Source organism: Lathamus discolor, chromosome 1, assembly GCF_037157495.1.
Source record: "Lathamus discolor isolate bLatDis1 chromosome 1, bLatDis1.hap1, whole genome shotgun sequence".
Taxonomy (NCBI): domain Eukaryota; kingdom Metazoa; phylum Chordata; class Aves; order Psittaciformes; family Psittacidae; genus Lathamus; species Lathamus discolor.
The window spans coordinates 52,437,580-52,459,603 of NC_088884.1; the positions used below are offsets into that span (position 1 = coordinate 52,437,580).

Below are 22,024 nucleotides of genomic sequence, written 5' to 3' on the forward strand. Positions count from 1 at the left end.
AGAGACATGCTCAAGCCCTTAATTCGGGAGCCTGGCAACTATCATTATCCAACAATTACAAGCAGAAGAATGAAGGCTGCACTGCATCTTATGCATTTGTGAAATTAGTGTAGTCTATTTCTTTTTTCCTCATGGTGTCACTATAGGATAAAGTTAATGCTCTTTAGGTATTCTCTGTTCTAAGCATATTTCCATTTCCTTTGTCTCACTCTTTCTGTATTCTTTATTACATGTTTAGAAAAGATGATAATGAATATACTGCCTTGAAATTTGGACATGTTCTCTCAAGCACTGACCCATCTTTAAGGTTGTGTGCGAATTTTTGGTTTTTAATAGGATTTTATTATTATAATACATTGGAAGAGGATCTGGAGAATTTGAGCAGTTCTTCTAATGACTTGAAGATAGGATTTGCCATGTTCTAAAAATATCCTAAAAAAGTTTGTATCTTACAATTAAGTCAGCTTATGATGTTAAATCTGAGATGTATTTTCCATGTTTTTGGAAGAAGTCTAAGGCCCCCATTTCTGTCTAAGCTTTGCTTTTTATATAAAGCTTTTGTAAAGTATTTTGAATTCAGCTTTTTAGATTGATACAAAGATAGTTTTCTTTTCCAAGCTCTTGGTGGCAAGAGTAGAGAGAATTTTTGTTTCATTTACATATCCGATGGCATTTTCATCTGTGTAGTTGTTTCCACTTCACCCGGACCCACATTCTCAAAGATATTTACGTACCTGACTTCCGCAGTGGAAGGGTAAAAGATGTGCTACTAGCAAATGCATATAAAGTAGGACTGAAGAGAAATTTCCTTATGGTATTGTGCCAGGCAAGAAGGTGCCGTTTCCCATTTCTGCATTTGCAGCACATCTTTCCTGAAAGGTGAAAGCCATAGCCCTTTTCCTTGCCTTTTCTGCCTTTTCAGTAGAACAGCAGTGTTTGGGCTGGTTGCATTCAGGTTTGTAATGAGGATGAGTGTGACTGTCCAGTCAGTAGGAAGGATATCATCCACCAAATCTATGTCCTAGTGTGAACTCTGACTGCAATTCAGTCTTGTGTGTTTGTTTCAGCTGGCTGAGCTTGTGGTCAGCCTCTGTCTAGCTTGGGTTATCAGCTCACAGGTGTGAAAATTAACTAGAACCAATGTATTTAAAAGTGGACTTTATAGTAGTATAGTCAAAGTTTGCTAGTTCAGTGACGAAGTTGGTTCACTTAAAGAAGTTATGGAGAACTAAACAGTTGTGGAGCTTTTCAGTAGAAGCCTGAGCATTATCCCCTGGTGCCTTCCAGTGAGCTGAAAATCCTGTCAATATTTCCAGCAAATTAAGAGCCCTTTTTTAATCCGGCTCCCCTCAGCTGGTCTTTTTCATGAGATAATGGATATCTCTACTGAGTGGGTGGGTAAGTGCCCACCATCTAGTGTCTCTAATTCTTATGCCATGTCTTTCACATACATGCTTGTTACTGCCACACAGTTCCTCCATAGAGTCAATCGTTCTTTGGGCTGGTAGTTTGGGCACAGTCGAAGTTACTATTTCTAGACTGTTGTCTTGATGACAACTTAAGACATCATCTTCCAGTGAAGCGTGAAGCAGGACAGCTAAACAACACATACTGAAAGAAATCTAGGGCAAAATTAAATGACAGTTCTGCACATGGCACAAACTGCCTATTTTAACCTAGGATGGAAGCTATGAACTATCACAGTTGGATGTGAAAGTTTATTAGTTGTCTAGTATGCTGCTTTCTTTTCAAAAGGATGGGCACAACCCTTTTCATGACCTGATAATTCTCTTCTCAATGGTAATTTTGTGGCCTTGCCAGTTTCTGATGCTGAGGTGTGGGCTTCAAACTGCAAGGCATGTGTAACACTGTTGTTCTGCAGGAGAGGCAGCCTCTCTTAAACTTATTGGCGGAATGCCAGAACCAGACATGCTGAGTGTCTTTTCCTGACAGCTGTAGCTCTTCTGGCTATTAATAAACACCGGACCAGGCTGGAGGAGTCACTATGTTGAGTCTGAAATGCAACATCTGCTTTAGGAAACCCTCTATGTCCACCACAGAAAATTCCCACTGGAGTTTCTCCAGTCTTTAAGCTTTTTTCCCAGCAGCTTTTCTACATTGCATATTAGAGACCTCACTACCCAAATAATTCTCAAAATCCTTTGTTACCCACACTTACCTCGCTTTGATTCCAACTTCCTTATTTCTCAATATCAAACACAACCTACTTCTGTATCATCTCTCTTGCCTGTTCTCGAACCTCCCACTGTAAGGCAGTTGTTGCAATTAACTCCTGGTTTTGCAACATCCAGATGTTCCCTTTCTTCACACACTCTCCTTGACTGCCTCTGCTTCCCTCTTACCTTGAGTGTCGAGGTCAAAAATAGCAAATTTCCTCATTTTCTGATCTTTTGGAGATGTCTGGCTTTTTCCATACCTTCACTCTTAAGGTATCTTCATTGTCCCCTTACTGTACACTTCCAGCACAATAGGAAATCGAATGGAAAGTCACCTTTACCAAAAAAGACTAAAGATCAAGTGGTAACTGCTCTGGGCTTAGTGCAGGTTTGTAGGAGTTTCTTTGGATCTGAAGAAATCACTGCCCATGCCAGAAAGGACCCCATGGACTTCATCTGGCTTGCAGCTGTGTCAACTGGTGAGGGAAATGTTTCCCTCTAAAATCTCAGGTTTCTGCAAGTACAAAAGTGACTTGTACCTGTTAATTCTCCGTTCCAGTCTCAATTTATGCCTGCTGTGGGTGATCCAATTTTTCACTGCCTCACTGCGTCCCCAAAATTTTCTCTTCGCATTCATTCCCTGCTCCACCAGTCTTTTATCTGTCTCATCTTTCATCAGTCTCACTAGCCATCCTCAGTCTCTTCTGCCCCAATTTTCTCTCCCAAACAAGTTCAGCTGCTTACTGTGCCATCTTGCCTGCTTGACATCTCTTTGATAAGCCTTGATCAAATTCCGGCAAGTTGCCAGTTCTTCCTGTTCTTCACTCCTTTCCCTTACATCTACTTAAGAGTTGTGCTGCAGCTCCTGTCTCATCCCTTAGCTTTAGGGGTCACTCAGCTACATAAGAGGTGCCCCAGTTTCACAGCCTGAAAATCTGGCGACTTTGTACTTTTGGTGCCTAAAGTGAATGTGTTTTAACGTAACTCCCTATGTGAGTCTTTATAGAGTGTGATTAAACATGGTAAGTCAGCAGTTCAGTAGTGTACCAAAGACCCAGTTAGTTAATTAAGGACTTTAAAGTATGAAGTACCTGCCATCTGTAAACAAAATCTGAATTCTGAACCAAAACTGTCTCCATAGCAATGCTTGGGTTTTCACAGGACAAGATTCAAAGTCCAGTGAAAGCAGGGAAAGGAGAGGGGAGGACCTTTCACTGATGTCAGTATCCTTTAGATCAGGCGCCTTATTTCCTTTAGCCATGAGGAAATGATGCACAAAGCACTGGGACTGTACAACTTCATTTTATTTCGTGTGCTTTTATAGGATATAAATAAATGACAAAATTACAAAATTTATAACTGGAAGCCCAAGCATATTTACATAAGTATTTGTTGCAGTGAGGCTACTATTTACTGTTCTCCTATACAATTTTCCTTTTGGTACCATATTTTTAGTGTTATTTTTTTACTGTCAGTTGACTACGTACATATCAACAGTGAATAGGCAAAAATATGTACACGGAACTATTTTGTTCAAGTAAATTGAATACTGTATTAAAAGTATGTCATCACTCAGCGCTATGATTAGGTTTAACTAAACCATATACAATGATCAGGTTTAAACCAAGTTCGATTATCCATTTTTTGGAATTTACCAACTGATGATTCTAACTGAAAACCTCAGCTGGATATGAAATAATAATTAAAAAAACAATAAGACAACCACACAATTTATCAATATCTCTATAATGAACTTCAAAATGATTCACAATTTGACTGGATAGAACAGTATACATTAAAATGTCATTTTTCTCCTATAGTGATATTTTTACTGTTATAATTTCAGTTCTACATAAATATACATCATGGTATTATACAAATACTCCACAGACATTAAAAAACTTAAAACACTTCAAAGAAAAGGTAAGTAAATCTTATTTAATCAAATATTAAGCAAATGCTTAACTGTTTTGTTCCATGAAAACGTTTTTATTACTTTGGAATTTTTTTCTTTTTCTCGCTATTTTTACTTAGAAAATGTTTTTGCAGTAGAATTTTATCAACACGCTTCCAAACAAGCTTTCTGTGACAGAAATCTTGATAGCAAAAATCCATGGTTTTGACTTTATTTAGAACCACTGAGATTATTTTTTAAAAATACTAGCAGAATTCATGGCTATAGCAATGTTGAACTGCATAAACTATATGTAGGTGTAGTAGAACGACCATTCCACTTTCATTCTGGGCCGATCACATGGAACATCCAGTGCACTGATGCTACAACTTTTACATTTTTCATAGTGCTGCAATAGCAGTGGTTTGCTTAACTTTAAAATAAACAATATTTGTCATAATTAATCTGGCTTCCTTCCATAAATATTCATATGTTTTCCTATAGTACTTCTCTTCCATAAAAATATCTACTAAATGTTTTCTGTGTATTATTAATACCTTTTTCTAACCATTCGTAAAACTCTGATCCTTTGTTACAATGCAAGAAGTTCCTATTTCTGTAGAGGATCAAAGGACACCAATGATTACATATAAAACCAGCGCATACAGAAATCAGGGTCCCTAATTTCTTGTCACTTGAATAAGTTCTTTATTCAACACAGTAATTATTAATGAATTCAGTGGTTTCACAGATACTCTATTTATTAATTCTGGTTCTATTTCAATTAAAAACTGCCAAGATTTAAATAAAAAACCAATCAAATATTCTACTCATAGGCAGCATTAGTGTTAGTTTAGAGACCTTCTGTTTTTTTATTTCATTTCTTAAAAAGTAGAATTCTAAAATAAGAAACCAAAGAAAGCACTGTGGCAGCGTCACAAGGGAGAACTGCGTGAAAAATAAGGTTTCTCACTCCTCTTGTGGACTGTAATTTTAAAAGTCTTCATATAGTGTCATTCTTCTGTCAGTGCTGCAGGAAGAAGAACATCACCAGAAATGACTGTCAGCCTTTTTTGTTAGTTACAAGGCCACTCATACAGTGCAGTCTTCCTCTCTGCTGGATTGAAACGTTGCCATAAAGGAAAGGCTGTGCTGTGACTGCTTGGCGTGCAAGGCACAACAAGGAAGGGGGGACAGTTTTGTATCAGAAAATTGTAGTTTCATACTTGGTATTAATGCCTCTTTTGGCCTCTTGTCCAGGTTCAACAATCCATGGTAGATTCGCAAGAGTCTTTTGTTCGGATGGATCTATCTGCTTTAAATGCAAACATACAGGGTTACCATCTCTGTGCACAGCATTTCTGGCAAAGTTTTTTCTTTGGACTAATAGAACACAGAACAAATCCTGTATCAACAATGTCCTACAGCAGCAAGTGTGGTGGTCTACACTCCCATGTACCCACAGCTGCCCTCTTTTTCCTATTTAGATCGGAGGTATGTGTACCCCCGAGCTATAGGGCATCATAGTTTATTAAAGCCATGCTTGACCCTGAGAAGTCCTTTTGCTACTGAGACAGTTGATGATATCAGGAAATGTTCTATCTTAAAATTTTATGGAGGAAGTTTCTGTGGTAATGGGTGACAAAAGTCTACAGTCACACTTATTTTCCCTTTCCTCTCAACCAATCATTAAATATCAGAGAGTATGGTTTTCATTTTATAACCAGTGAATATGATACAGTTTGCAGTAATCTTTTGCCTTTTCCCTCCCAAATCACCTTATGCCTGTATTCATAATTCATAATGTATTTAGTAATTGTTTTTAAACTCTACCATAAAAGAATATTTCTCTGTCATCTATACACCTCAGGAGGGCACTTTAAAGGCAATTAATATGTAGGCTGCCATGAGCTTGGATTCTTAGGAGCTTGGGATTCCAGAGAAACTACTGAAAAAGTCTATTAAATCCCAGTTTTGGAACAGGAAGGTCAGCCAAGAGGCAAAAAATTAAACAAAAAAGGTAAGAAAAGAAGTTGCTTGGTCTGATTGATAAGAAAATTGTAAATTGATTTGGATTTGTAATTTGGTTAGGATACATATGCAGCAACTGTGTACCAATCCAGTTTGGTGCAGGTTTTATTTCTCGACAGGAGATCAGGAAAGCCCATGGAACCTCAGAGCTTTAGCTGTATGCATTGGCTGTGACCCTCAGTTCTTAAAAATGTCGCAATACATTGGAAGTAGACTGAATCAGTTAAAGCTCTGTAATTACTAAAAGAGCCAAGCCACATCTGGAAGGATCTGAAATGGGCAGTTGTTTGAAATGGCTACCTGGGCTGCAGTGACACAACCCCACCAGCTGATGAGCAGAGAAGGCACAACTGAGACATGCAGCATTTCTCATTCAACACGTATGTTTTACAGCTTCTATATCAACTCTTAACTGTATAGCTGAATTTTGTTATTTTTGCATGCACAGGTACCTTTTACTTACCACTGACTTCCGAATACTAACACGTGGTTTGGGAATAGGTTTGGAGGGTTTATTTTCAAAGCTTTCTGGGAGGGTTGAAGAATGGCCCCCTTTTCGTGCTTGTAGTGCAAGCTGATACGCCACCTCAAATGCTTGTCCTAGTGTAAGGATGATTTCATAAGCTAAATTCTGAAACAAGACAAAAACAGTTAGTTAAAATTAGAGTGAGGCTGAATTATCATCAGATACGTGAAGTGGAGTAGTACTGTCTACAGGAAGTGATTTGTAATGTAAATAATTAAAATCATGCTGCTAATGACTTCCTTAGTCTTGCTAATATTTATGTCTGTCATTTGATTTCTCATTGATTAAAACTAAACTAAATGTAATTTATTGTACTGGAAGTAATTATTTCTAAAAACCTTGAAAACCTTGTCTCACTAAGCATGAAAACAGGATTGGGTGAGTGTGTGTCATCTCTTTTTAGAACAAGTACATTCATCGCCATCTTTTCAGCTCACCCCGTATCTGCTGCTCTGAAGATCCCACCGACCTTGCACTACTGCATCTGTTTGACACTCAGCCTTGCTCTATTTCAGAACTCCTCTGCTGACCTGTCCTCCTCCAGAACCAGCAGCCTGATGTGCTGCTTCCCTGGGCACCTGCCTTGGGGTGCGCTGCACTCTCAACTGAACAGCATGTGAAGAGGATAAAGCATTTATGTGCTGCTTCCGAAAGGACAAAAAGCAAGTGACATAGAATCACAGAATGGTTTGGGTTGGAAAGGAGCTTCAAAGGTCATCTAGGCCCAACCCCCTGTGCTCCACAGATGCAGTCCACTTATGCATGCGTGAAAGTCAGTGCTCTATGTCAGATGCATGTTTCAAGTGCTGGGGAAACCCTCTCATGTTTTGGGAGTTGCTGGTTTTTTTCTGGGGGTTGTTTTGTTTTGTTTTGTTTCTTTTTTTGGGAGGTGGTGGTTGGCTTTTTCCCCCTAGAGTAAAAATGTTTGAGCTCAAACTGGCATGTCAGAATACTCTTGGTAAGTGTGTGTGTAGGTTACTGTGTATGACCAAAGAAGTTAGGCTTTTGAGACCAAGACAGGTTTAGTGGTATTGGTGGAATACTTTAAGTTCTCATATGGAACAAAACCTGTTGAAAGGTTTATAAAGCGTGAATGAGGAACCAAGGGGTCGGTACGAACAGTTTTTCAGCAGTTTTACATCAGTGAAAGAGCAGCTGTGAGTTTCAAATCTGATCTTAACCTAAACTGCAAGTGAATTTCTATGGTATTTTTTTTTTTCAGGTTTGTGGCTTTGTTTTGGTACATTTACCTCTAGGCTCCTACTAGAGCCTATTTCTAGGCTACTCAATTTGCAACAAAGTTTTGAACCCCTGCAAAGCAAATGCAAGCCTTCAGGTTTGCTACTTTATGTCCTATGGTCTCCTTAGAATAATTCATGCATCTTTGATGCAATTCAGAATTTATCTTCTCCTTCCTCAGCCTCCGTAGTCCATAGTTGGAAGCAATCCTGCATTGCTTTGAACTAGGTGATCCCTTAAAATTCCCATATTTGTGATATAATTTTAAATGAGGTATCTGTTTATCTAGTCAAGTCTAGCTGTTGAGTTTGCGACAAGCCAGAAGGCAATACAAGACACTTGGAAGCACACTATCTGCCCTTAAGTTGTCAAAACACAGTTAATGTGTTAATGTAAAATGTAGGACATTTTATTTCATGTCCTACACTGCAATTTCACAGTAATAGTGAAGAAATCTACATCCTTTTGTTACCACACATGTATACTGCGATAGTAGAGGCTAAATTCAGCATATTTAGCTCATTGTAAGAACTTCTTATGAAGGTGCCAGCTCTGGGTTCTGTTAGGTCAGACAGAAAAGTTATACTCCTCCACTGGGATATACTCTCAGCTGCTATGACTGTGGACACAACAGCAAGCTAACCAAAGTTTCATAGCTTCCCAAATAAAAATGTCTGTCTAATTTAATATCAGCAGTCTCTGCATTATCTCCTCTTTAAATTATGGAGACGGGCCAGGATGGTGAAACACTGAGGATGCAGTTTGCCTGTGGAGTAATAAATGAAAGACTAAAGAGACTATTATAAAGTGCCCTGCCTTTTAGCAGAATGCTGGCTATGGAATTAAGACCAACAGAGTATAATCGTTAAAAATGATAATAATAATAATATTTAAAATGGAGCACATCTATTAGTAGGACAAAGATATTATTCTAAAGGCATCTTAATCAGCTGTCATGACAATGAGGCAGTGTAATAGATCACCATGGGATTGTCTACAGTGGCTATTACTATTGCTAAAGAATACATCAACAGGACAGGGTGTAGTAATGGCTTGAAGAAAATGCAGACTGCAGTACTACTGGGACTGAGAAAATGCACCATCCAGTGTGGCATACAAAAATGTCACTGAGACACAGGCCTGGAAAGCTCTTGAGATAAGAGTGGAGACAAGCAGAGTTTGCTATGCTGAGCCATAAATCCAGTCTGGGTCCTGCATCTCGTCTGAAGCCACTATGATTTATTTTCTTTCTGCAATCTGTAAAATGAAAAAACAGGCCTGCCTGGAGCCTGAAAGCCATAGGAAACATGGAACTGTTTCTGTGGTTAATAAATATTTGAAATATAGCAAATAAAATAGAACATCCAGTGTTCTGTTCAGTATTTGAAATGTAAACTGAACTTGTACGTAGATTTCATACACTGTGTACTACGGTAGAGCCTTCATGAAGAGAAATCTTCAAGTGGAGGCAAGGAGGGCTTTAAAATTGTCCCTTGTAAAATTAAAAAAAAAAAAATCTGAAAAATTGTATTTTGAAAACACCCAGAAGTAAGTAAGTTTGGTTTGAGGAATTTCTCACCTGAAGTACTGGGAGAAGAACATGAGGATTAGAGTTGGTATGGATTCTTGCAGGTGCTCTATTGGAGCGGTAAGAGCAGGAGTCCCTTGGGGATGTGGGTGGAAAACCAAACCACAAAATCGGCTGTAGAAATTCTGATGGAGTGAGGAGACTATTTGACTTTTTTACATGTGGTACAAAAGGAAGTAAACAGATCTGCCTCCCTGAAAGACGCTTAGTACAGAAGTTGCAGACCTGCTGGTCTGACTGAGGAAGACATTGACCTTTACAGCACTCCACCAGGCTCCTTAGAAAGGAGGCAAAACTTTTCGGACCATGGTGCTACTGAGAATGCTGCAATCCTACTCCATGATCAGCTCGGCAGAGAAGGAGAGTGAGTGAGCTAACACCCTTCAGCAACAATTTCTGGGAGATGAGAAATTGAGGTCAACTCCTTTGTTTGCCATGTAATGTTACAGTAGTGCCCCGGTGCAAGTCTGAATCAGGATTCTTCATCTGCCTTATCTCAGACAACCTATTCCAATGCCCAATTGCTTTCTTACATCTAAACTGACTTTTTTACTGCCGGCTGTGTTCTATTCATAGGTGCGTTGGGCAATACAGGAATCTCTGATGGAAATTACTCCGGATGCCTTCCCTCTAAGAACCAGAATTTAGCATAAGAACTGTGACAATGATTTGTTTCTCCAGAGGGAATCCTTCACTTATAAGTGAACGAGACTCAAACAGATTTCAAATACTGAACAATAAATCCTTTTCTTCACCCAAGCCTTGTCCTCTTCAATATTCTTTAATTTTCTGACTTTTTTTCAATTTTGATTATAGAATTCTAACACTGAGTAGACAAGTTACATGTACAGTCACTCCCAAACTGTATGTATCAGTGGTTGACATGTCACTATGATAAAATTCTTTCCTATCTGCAAAATAAAATTGTTCTTGCCCACATTTCTTGAGGAACTGAAGGACTTAAAAGAGTAAAATCTTTTTGTACCATTGCATATACTGTATTACCATAATATATATGATTTAAGATGAATCTTTTTTATACTTTATTGTGGATTTCTGCTGTTTCAAACCTTATTTTTCTTAATATGACTTATCTCCATTGACTAACAGGTAGGATTGTTTCTATTAGCTAACTGGAAGATCAGGCTAACGTAAATTTTAGACTTTAAACAGCAAATGTAATGTACTGTATGCTTGCATTCTGCATATCTAGCTAGTGGTTTGGGGGCTTATATTTGCACAAAAGTGCTAGATCCTGAGAAATAAAACAACACAAAAAGAGTATCTGAGTAGGTAACACCCGACTAAGGATTATGTTGCAAGAGAAAACTAAGTAAAGACAGTTAGTTAGACATTAAAGTTTCCGTATTGCTTAAAATAGCTAAAGTACTTGGGGTATTAAATGCTCCTCTTAAGGTACAGGAAGTGAATAAAATGTTGCAATTATTCCTGGATAGCTATTCTTTCCTTGCCAAGCAAGAAGAAAATGAATTTCATCTACTATACCTGGGTCTATGTGCTTGATTATTAAGCCTATAAATGAAACAGCAGTAAATTGAAAGCATTAACAAGTACTTAAATAGATCAGGAGAAATAATAACCTCCATCAGTCTGATTCACTTATCGCTAAAAGCTGCATATAACGTAATATCTTACTGACCACAGTCTCTATTTTTAACAAAATTTTGAAGTTCTTTCTACTCCCTGTGGACACTAAAATGTCAGCAGAGAATTTAAACAGCAAAAGCACAGCACCAAAATGCTAAAATCCCTTCAAACCTACCTTTCTGTACATCTTACTATTTAAACTCTCTCAGAGCAGTCGCTCTGCAGTGTTGACTATTTCACCAGTCCCAAACAAAACACCTCAGTTCAGACATCTCTAATCTCTTTGATTTAGTGCATTTATATTCCTGTAAGCATGTTTCAAGACTTCGTGCACATTATACTATATTAAAATGTTTTTCTATTGAATGATTTTAAAGTTTTAATAGCATCTTGAATTTATCTTGTGCTTAACTCAGAGCGCAAGCACTCCTGAAAGTTTTGGACAGTAAGTCCTCTTAGTCCTAAAAAATCAGAGCCGCTACTTATTTCACCAAATTTAGCTGGAACAGCAAGAGTGACTAACAACTGATATGTGTTCATGATTTCTTGAAACAGTATCAGCCTGTGCATCACCACCTGAGAAGCATAAATGTAGGAAGAACTTAGTCATTTTCCAACAAAATATCAGGAGCTGGAAGGACTTCTGCTGAAATAATATTTTTGAGATTTTTAGACATGAAGATTTGAACCAGGAAGTAAAGGATTAAAGCATTCATTTGCTATTTTCAAAACAAAGGCAATCTTTTCGCAAAGGTAAATGTGTTGCTAAAATAAAATTTTCCCAAATTCTGCATCTGCATTATTTAAGCTAAAACTCCAACTGACGTGACAGAGAGGAGAGCAGAGCAGAACAGAGGGACCCTATAATAATAACGACAAATAATCTGTTGATAGTGACAGGGGTAAACTTACACAAGAACACAGAAAGGCGAATACACAGATCTCTGTTATCACAGGTGCTTCAAATGTTTCAGTGGGGTAATTTCCTATTCCTAGGAAATGTTGAGATATGTAATCAGCTACTTGTGTGGTATCTGTCAGATCTGTAAGTATTTTGGTTCTCTGGTTAAAGCAGACAGAAAACTTGTCATACATTCTCTATACATTTGCAGAGGAAGCTTCAGTCTTACAGTTCCTCCAATATATTGTCAAGAAGTCTAAACAATATTTAGAGAGACGTTTTGAGTTTTGGGGACTGATCCAGCTTAACACTGAAACACTAAAACTCAGTACAGCAAGATAAGAAATCTGAAGGAGTCACAGTGGTAACATCTCAGCTCTGTTCCAAAAAAGCAGCCCACGTCTGTTTTGTGAAGGTGGGGTGTTACCACCACCAGGAGTACAATGCAGTTAAAAGCACGTGACGGCCTGCAAACATAATGCAAGCTAGTTCTTGAACCTACCTGTTAGCAAGACTGAATACTGTATATAATGCACATTCTGATTTCTTCATTTGGTTTGCACCCAGATATAAGAATTTGCACTCAGATTATAAGAATAAATGGCCAAACCTGCTTGTTACAAATTTCTTGGAAGGCTACAGCTTAGGTTAGAACTTTAAGTAAAGATGTATGAAATGCTACTTGCCAAGTTTACAGTCAACAGCTGAGATTACAGAGGTGAGTTATTTCAGATGGGAAATGAGACAACATCAAAGAAAATATTTTCACTTCTCCAGAAATGTCTTTTTACTATCCCATAGTAGATAAGCTTTTTCATGTGGTAAATGAATGACAACTTCCATTAACCCCCATATACCTGAAAATGTTTCAATAGAATTAAAATACTATTACAAAGAATTATTAAATGAAGTATCTTCTATAAACTGACCACATCAAACGCAGTGAATACATGGCAGTAGTGGTGATTAGTCTTCAAGTCTTTAGTGATGTACGCAAATGTAGAAAGGTCTTCAGGGTCTTGTGCAGCACAGGAAATGTTACGGATTTCATGCTCAGCAATAATATTCTGTTTAAAAAAAATATTTTCAATCAATGTAGGAATTAAATTTAAAAGAGTTGTAAAAGGTGCGGGTTTAGATTTACATTTATGTTCGACTACTTTACTTAAGTATTTCAAAAGTTTCTTAGTAAGAAGAGATTTAACACATCCCATGTGTGATCTTACATAGATCATTGGAATTTTGACTCTCTCCAATGATATCCAGAATTGCAGTAATCTGGTAGAAAACAATTACATTCTACAGTCTCCCTATGAATCTGGTTGAGTTTCATGCAGTTTATTCAGGATCCTCTGACAAAGAGACATCTTTCCTGGCACACCACTGTAAAAGCAGTTTCAAAGCACTATATGAGCATCTTATGATGATGCTGGTTTTCTGTCTAATGATCACTCTATGACACTGTTTCAGTCCACTGGCAGACAGAATCTGGTGAAACCCAGCAGGCTCAATATCCCAGTTTTTGCACATGTTGTTTGACAAATTTCAGCTGTACTTTTCCAAGAGAGAAAACCACCAAAGATTTACATAATTGAAACCCTGAGCTCTCAAAAGGTTTCTGCTTAGTAAAAAGACAACTACAGAAAGGATCTGGCAACTTTTCTCCACTTACTGCCAACAGCATCCTGCAAGAAAGATGTAGAAAAATTAAACCATTCATGCACCGAGCAACACTACTTGCAACAGCCAATGTAAGCTATAGCACACTACTGAGATACAGGTGGGCATGTCTGTCCGATGAAATAAAAAAAAAGCTGTCTTAAAGCTTTGGAGAAAATTATGAATATTCATTACATAAATTGCTCATATGTAATTACTGTGTGCAGGCCAAAGGAACCATGAAGCCAGAGAAGAAGATACTGCAGAGTGGCTTATGATTAGGCCTTGCTTCAGCAACACACCCATTTCAAATGACTTACTTAAACAGAATGATTCACTGGGTATGAATTTACTTAGCACTCAGTTTATATGAGCTTTTCTGAATTGTGGCCCTGCTGGCTGTAGCTTTTCCACAAAACCCCAAAATGAACAAGACTCCTGCAGCACGACATCGCTATCGCACCACAGAACATGTGACATATGTCATGTCCCAGTCCCTCCCAGAGCCACTGTTTGCTGCTGCCTTAGTGGCATCTGTCCAAGTTAAAACAATCTCTGGCTCTCCCTCACCCCTCTCTTTTCTTTCCCACTTTCTTGCCTCCTCCTCTCTCTCTCTCTTTCTCTTTTATTTTTTTAAATTATAAGGAACAGGAAATGTATAAAACTAAGTCAGTTAAGATGCTTTGCCATATCTTCTTTCATTTGCTAAGTGGCAACTTTCCCCCTTGCATATAGGAGTCAAGGTTTTGAAAAGACATCAATATATCTACTTAAGGAAAACATGCCTTAGGAAAAATCTTAATAAAAAGCATTCCAAATTTCAAATTACAGAAAAAAAAAAAAGACAAGGAAACTGTTACTGAGGAAATGAAATAATCCTCTTAATCTTAAATTGTTGCAACATACTTGATTATTTCTGTTTAATGCATTATTCAATGAAATGACAAAAAGAGTACTTATGTTTCAATATATGCTAATTTATAATGACACGTATAATCTCTGCTTAACAATCACTGGCTTTTTATGTTACGTTAAGCATTTTATTTTCTTTGTTCTCAAATTGATAACTTTTACCCTGAATAAAGATTTTGATGCGAATTACACTTAAACCAAGCCCAGGGATTTAGATAACCATAGATATAGCTATAATACAGTCACTGATGTTGTATTGGGAACACTGTAGTTTAGAAAGCAGAAATAATTAAAGCTTGGAAAGTCTTAAAATCACTTTAAGTATTTATGCCAAATCATGAGCCACAAAGTAACCACTTGAATTTATGCAGTGTATGTGAATGGAGCTCTGCTATGCTATGCTGAAATTTTTCCTAAGTGACCTGGGATTGATACAGGGCTTTGCACTTGAGTCAAAACTCTTGGAGATTATTTTAATGTTTTCACTTTAAACCAAGTGGAGTTTGGAAACACACCCAAATCAAGTTTGTTGTGAATAAAATAAAGTATACCTAAACTAAATCTTCTGGATGAAAATGAGTAGTGAAACTGAGCTTTTCCCTAGCTTTTATAGGATACCCTCTATGATCTCCTTTCAAATCTAAACATGTCTTCAGTGCATACACTTATTGTTTCCTAGGGTCATTACTCCAGTAGACCCACAGTCTTACTCTGTGGAATTTACAAGGCTGTGAACCAGCTCACTGTTCTGGGAACACTCCTCAGGCATTGACTGTCACTGTACAGCCGTCGTTCTAAAAATTGTCACTCAGTTTGGCAAGAGAAACCTCAGGCGCTTCTCGAAAAGCAGGGAAGCTGAAAGTCGAGTCTGGTTCTGCCAAGGAAATACCTTGGAGAGATCAGTGTTTTGCTAAGCAGCCTTGCTTTTGCTTGCCTATCTTGTGTCAGCCAATGTCCCTCCTGGCAGGAATCACCCAGAAGTTAGGGTTAGCTGTGACCCATAAGAAAATTCTGTAAGTCTGCTTTTTCCTAAGCAGCAATTTCTTTCTGGCCTCACTTGCAAAGAAATGGTGTCATGTCAGAGTGGTGTCATGCCAAGCTTCAAGGCGCCACTGAAATAGCTGTCGTGGAATGAGGTCAGGGCCCCTTTGTCACCTGAGGCTTTGCCTGCTACGACTCAGAATATAAAGTCTTAGCTTGGTGGCAGAAAGGAAAAGGATGAACAGCCATGAGAGCTGAGTTTTCAAGCACATAATTGCTAGCTATTTTTTGTCATTAAAAAGTATGCATTTATTGCTAAGTGGTGCCCAGCGCTGTCAACTGTAAGCTCATATGGAAGCGGTACAAGTCTGAATAGGATCTCACCTTAGTGCTAATCTGTTTTGGGTCTTGAAGGAATTGGGTACAGCACACTGTGGACAAGGATGATAACAATGCTTCCGGGAGAGTTGCAGGCTATTACCTGGTTTTTACAGAAGGGAAAGGCAGTGCAGATTTTGAACTGGAGAGAAAGCAATCTACCACTTGAGAAAAAACACTGTGGCATTATTTATCTCCATCAAATACATCTATTGCACTATTAGGCATAGGATTTCAGTGGGACTGGTCTAAAGCTAATGCAATTTGCCAAACTGCTTTCAAGTTTCCATCTTATATAAGACTATATGCACTGTGCAAAGAGATACTGGAAGTTCCTTTTGTTCTCCTGATGTATTCTTTTTTAAAGCTATGGACTCTGAAGTTACATCCTTTATACCACAGAGATTTAAGAGCTGAAAACAGCCTTATTCAAGTTAGAGTTAACAGCATTACAATGTCCTGATTTGTGCCCTGCACATCAGAGAACATAAAGGAAATGAGGGCTGTAGAAGCTCAGTTTTGAATCAATGGAAGAAAAAGGAGCTGACAGGAATCCCTGGCCTCTCTGCTCTAGCAAATACACCAATACCTGACATAATAGTGATTTCACCTCTCTTTTTCTTTCATGCCATCTTCTAACCCTAGGTACGGCTTCCAAACTCTACCAGAAGTTCAAAAATCTGCTTTTGTTCCGTCACTTAAAACTCAGTTCTAGTTAAATACCTTTAAAAATTGACTTATTTGGCAAGCTGGATGGATACTGGATTAGATGTATCATGTGGTCTAAATGTTCAGCAACACAAAGCAGTTATATACATTATTAACCTGGTCAGGTAGCTGGGTTGTCAGATTTACTTTTCATATTGCTTTTAGTGAGTTTTAGTCACATAATAGAAAAGGTAATTTTTCTTCTATTCACATGCAAGCATCAGCACGGATTGCATTTTCTTGCCATTTTAGACATCCAAAGAAGAGAAATTCAGGCATTACTTTACACCTGTATACAGAGCTTGTACATTTTACTTTGGCTAAGCAATAACCCATTGAGTTCTCTGACCTCTCAATTTCTCCCTTTTTTCATTTTTAAACGATGCTGGATGTATTTTAAAATGTAAGAACCAAAGCACAGGGGCACTGCCACACAGGAAGATGAAAAAAATATGGAATAACAACCGTTAAGAAGCTGCTGCAGTTCAGGGGGTCACAATTGGCTAGTACCAGGAAGACAGCTCTCAGAGAGGCTCTGACACTTGAACATTCAAGGCCCATGTTTCTTATTTTTACAATGGTTGGCCCTGTAGAAAACTCTGCATCTTCACTCTTCATCGAGGCATCTTTTCTCCCCCTTCTCCCCTCCCCCAATTATATTATTGAACAAATATGCATATATTTTCTGTATATTTAATGAAGTGTATAGGGAAGAATATGATAAAGGATTCAACAGAGGCTCACTGCCAAATGTCTTTTGTGATAAGCTTGCATTTTAATGGCAGAAAGTTGGACACTGTTCATCAAATGAGCCATTAAAGCTGCCTCACTCGTCCTCCAGACTGAGTTTCTGGAGAATGACAATGACATTATATCCATTTCAGGAAGAAGATGAAAAAGAGGAAAACACAAAGTGCAACTCTGTTCACTCTCCGTACTGGTGCTCTCAGAGAGCCAGTCTCGTATTCCTATTTGAGAGAAATAGAAGCCAATATTGAATAATTACACATACCTTATTTGTTGCATCAATAAATTTGACTCCCTTGTAAGAGACAGACAAGACAATGGTTGGTACTTTCTTCATTTGTTCTGTAGACTTCTGGAATCAAAATGAAGATGTTGTTAGAGTTGTGTTGCATTGCAAGACCAGTGCTCTTTCTCTTCTTCTGTCAAAATAAGGAAGTTAAACAAAAGGTGCTTATCAAAATATTTGACTGTTTCTTGAGCTGGCTATGCTCTGGGCTTTTGAAATAGCTGCTTTGGAGTTACAAGACTAAGATCTTTACAGTTTATTGCAAGGATGGTAAAAATTCTCATTTTCCCTAGCACAACGGGAAGAGAATGAAATAAATTTGCCAGGCTTAAAAAGACCAGTAATGCAATCAGGGGTTTCCCAAAATGCGTCTGTTTAAGATCATCCCTGCCTCACCTCTCCTTTTCCTGCTTTTCCTAGATGTAAAAAAAAAATACTGAGGTACTTCTCGCAGTACTGTTTCTTTGCTGCAATTACTTGTCATTTAGAAATATTTCACTCTCTTGCCTTCTTGCAGTTGTATTTGTGACACAAGATATCCCTGCCAGTCAATCTGTCCCAACACTGTATCCTGTCATGGCTGTCTGTCTGCAGTTTCTTGAGTGCAGCTGCTACTGCTGCTTTATCCATGAATTAGCACTGAGGCTTACTCTGCATTCCCCCATTGCCAGGTTCTCCTACCTACAGTTCATGTCTTCCTATATGGCTATTTTTAATTTTATGCTTATCTATTTCTGTGTGCCATCAACATGATGCACACAGCAACGATATTTCCTGCTGAGCAGACTGGGCAAATATTTAGGATAGATTTAAGTTCTCTGCAGAAAAATCTGTTGATTAGTTTACAGAGCAAATTTACTAAACTAACCCCAAAACCAACCAACCAACAAAACAAATATGGACATAATAGTTTACAGCTGATTTGAATTCTTTTAAGGTGGAGGGTATTGACCAGATATTCTGTACAAAACTACTGTAGATAAATAAAATAGGTAACATTCAAAGAGCACTCACTCATGGGAGTATCTGCAGACAATCACAGAGGTCAATCAAACATTTTCTTGAGAGGAAACTGTGAGGTCAGTTACAGCTAAATATGAATAAATATCGGCCCGCAGAACGAGAGTGTAAACTCACTGAAAGGTCTAGAACTGGCACCCCGAAAGATCATTAGAGCAGCTGAACAAAATGAGCAGCGGAGGGTTTGTATTCTTCAAGGAAAAGGAAACAGCACAGATACAAGCTTAAAAACACAGACTGTTTCTGAGAAAAAAATAAAGTTTGAAAAACAGGTGATGCCAACATTAGAGAGCAAAACAAACAAAAGCCTAAAGGAAAAAACCCTGTAATCAAGTCCCCTTATCAGCTCTTGTTCCTTCCAGAATCAAATGAGACTCTGATTTTGCCAGCATAAAATTCAAAGCTACAGATCCAGCTACATTCTGCAATTAGTGTCCATGCCATGAAGGCTAAAACCTCTAATTAATGTTTCAAGGAGAGCCCCACGCACCCCTGCAATAGAGAGGACTGTTGCATCTCTCAGGATCAAATAACAAGTGACTCAAGACAAGAAGTGTCAGTTTATCCCAGAGAAAGCTTCTTTCACCCAGGACACTAGGCACTGTTCAAAAAACGAAAGCTTAAATAGTAAAACATCCTGAAGACTCTTAACAAAATCTGAAGGAAGACACTAATCTGATTTGCATGACTCTGAACTGCGTGGAAGAAGAAATGGTATCCCTGCCAAAAGCAGAGCAAGTACATACCTCTGTGTGTGTGTGTGTGTGTGTGTCTATAATAGATCTTAAATGAGCCTTTTCACAAAATTCAATGCACAGAAAGCACGACAGTGACTCTACAGAAGCTGCAGTACATACATCTATCAGAATAACAAGCAATATACCCCGCATATGCTCATAACCAGACAAAATATTCACAAATATGTCAACATCACTTTAATCATCTGGCAACCCAGCAATCATCCAACTTTTGTCCTTTCTTTCTATCCCGACAGCTACACTCAGGAGCTCTTTGTGTCCTATTTTGATTATTGTAATTATCTTCTTCCTTGCCTCCCTAGCAGCAAAATTCCTCTTCTCCTCCAACACGCTATACAAACAGGGCTACTAAGTTAATTTATTATAGCTTTTTGGTCTAATTTGCTCTATCTTCCATTTGCCATAAAGGTGAAGCTTCCTGTTGCAAGGCCACATTGTACTGACCATCTGGGAGTCCTCTTTCCTCTAGACCAGAAGGTTTGTAATTTAATCATCTTCCTTGTCAGCTCCACATTCACCTGGATTTATCTAGAGCAGACCTGATCTTTAGTATTTAATCGAGGTTGTGAACGGCTAGAAGACTGTATCTGAGTGAAATAGCTCATCAAGATACTATCAAATTTTACCTGGCAAATTCGGAAATGAATCAGAGACTGATGGACATTTGTAATTTATTAAGCCAGCTGGTAAAGAGCAATGTCCCTTATCAGCTGGCAAACCATACAAACCCCAGGATTTGTGCAAAGGTGTTCTGGAAGACTGTAGTCCAGTGTGGAAACACGATTTTAGGAAACAATTCTGCACTTGTACCCCCACTGCAACAAACAGTCGGGCAGTGCAATAACATCCTTTGTTATAATGACAGTGTTGTTATGAAAAACAAACAGCTCTATTCCCCCTGCTCAATTCTCAGTGATACAGTAACTGAAGTCCACCATATAATTATTATTTCCAAGCAGTTTCCAGACTTGAACAGTTCTGAGTTGTCATGGTGAGCTCATCCTATTCGCTTGTTGTTCTTTTCTTCTTAAAAGAGGAGGTGGCTGCCAGAACGTGTAATGTGAGTTTTCAGAGATACAATATGAAAACCATTTGCTCAGGCACTGTAAGTGCTTTGGCTCTAAATTCTAGGACGCTGAGATGAAGTATGGTCAGACATTTCACACCTCTGTGCAGGCCAAGTGGGCATCTCTGCCTGTGCCTGTGACCAGAATCTGAGAAGAAGGTGGGACACAGGAGTCAGTATTCCCTTTCCATGGGCTTTTCGGGTCCTAGCCACCATATCAATTCCGTGAGGACATGGTGAGATGACAAAACATTCTTGTCCATCTGGTGCCTCTATGGGAAGCATGTGGACTTGAGCCAAAGTCATAGGAGCCACAGTTGAAGGCTGGCATTGAATGTCATGTGCATGCTGACATATGGTCTAATGCTCCAAGGCATGTTCATACCATAGTAGCAGAATTAGATTTTATTTCATGTAGAAGCAATCATAGTGACAGGGCCCTGTCTTTGGGCAAGTGCTCACTAGCGTGGAACTGGTCATAGTTCCTATGAACTCCATAATTTGTGACCATAACTTTGTCTCTTTGTTTTAAGACACTTCTTTAAGAGAATCATTTGGTTGAACAGCAAGCATACTCTAGGCTCGTTGCCAGTGCCTACACAAGGACAGATGTGCATGCCCTGTCTCTTCAGGTACAATGCTCCTGCAGTGAGGAGTTATAATGCTGCACAGTGCAATGCCAGAGAGACTAAGCTGTGGTCCTGCTTCTGAAACACTTCCTACAAGACAGGTAGATGACTACGTGAAAGTAGGCCCTGTGTAACTGAAGAACCACAAAGCAGGCTTGACTTCAGACACAGGAAGATGGAAGAAAGCATCACCATCCTAAATCCAATGTGACTTATGTTCAACTTCCCAGATCCCACTCCAAAGACAGAGCCTCTTCTTCTACAGAATAAAGAACAACAGGAATAGCAGGCTCGCCTGTACTTTAATACAGCTGCTGCGATGAAGCTGCTTCATCTCCTCAGCACCCAGAATGGAGATCTATCCAGCAGAAGGAGGTGAAAGGCTTCTGCTGTGTAATTGTCTAGTTATTACAGCGCTTGCTTTTACAATAAAAGCCTGGATTTAATTCCCTTCTGAGTCTGCATCTAAACCCACTGCTACCATTAGGTAGGACAGTGTCAAAACCCTGAATAGCATTGGACAGGGCTGCTCCCAATTCCTCCTTTTGAAACTAGCCTAAAGGTATGCAAGAGCACAATGGTGCCAGAGAGCAAGTGCTTGCTTCTCATCATCTTTAGCAATTTAGTTTCACTGAAAAATCCCACCCCACTTGCAAGCAGACTCTAAACAGTATAGTACTACAAATTGTCTTAAGTGGGTAAAGCATTTCCACCTGTATTTTGATTTTGAGTTAAAGGCTGTGCCGAACTTATTTAGAATACAAACTAAAATCCAACTAATTTGAGATCCACCCAGCCAGTGTGCCTAACAAATCAAGGTAATCAACAATAGCTTAAGAAGCAGAGGACTTTGTTCTATGAATAAAGCAATATAAACTAGCTTTATTTTTATTTTTAAAAAGCAAATATATGTAAA

The 22,024-nt window shown here is 38.6% G+C and overlaps 1 protein-coding gene across 7 annotated transcripts in view; it reads right to left on the reverse strand.

The window, feature by feature from the left end:
* Positions 1–4,193: 4,193 nt before the first annotated feature.
* The window catches only part of LOC136010239 (ankyrin repeat and sterile alpha motif domain-containing protein 1B-like), a 443,611-nt gene continuing 425,780 nt past the window's right edge, over positions 4,194–22,024 (reverse strand). For 5 of the 7 annotated variants that reach the window (XM_065671159.1, XM_065671149.1, XM_065671131.1 and 2 more), the window contains 4 exons: positions 17,615–17,701; positions 12,894–13,031; positions 6,566–6,733; positions 4,194–5,386 (listed from right to left, as the gene is read on the reverse strand). In XM_065671159.1, the coding sequence (XP_065527231.1) occupies positions 5,276–5,386; positions 6,566–6,733; positions 12,894–13,031; positions 17,615–17,701 (504 nt within the window). In that variant the 3' untranslated portion in view covers positions 4,194–5,275. The remainder of the gene's footprint in view (positions 5,387–6,565; positions 6,734–12,893; positions 13,032–17,614; positions 17,702–22,024) is intronic. The other 2 variants (XM_065671169.1, XM_065671139.1) reach the window with 1 other exon arrangement.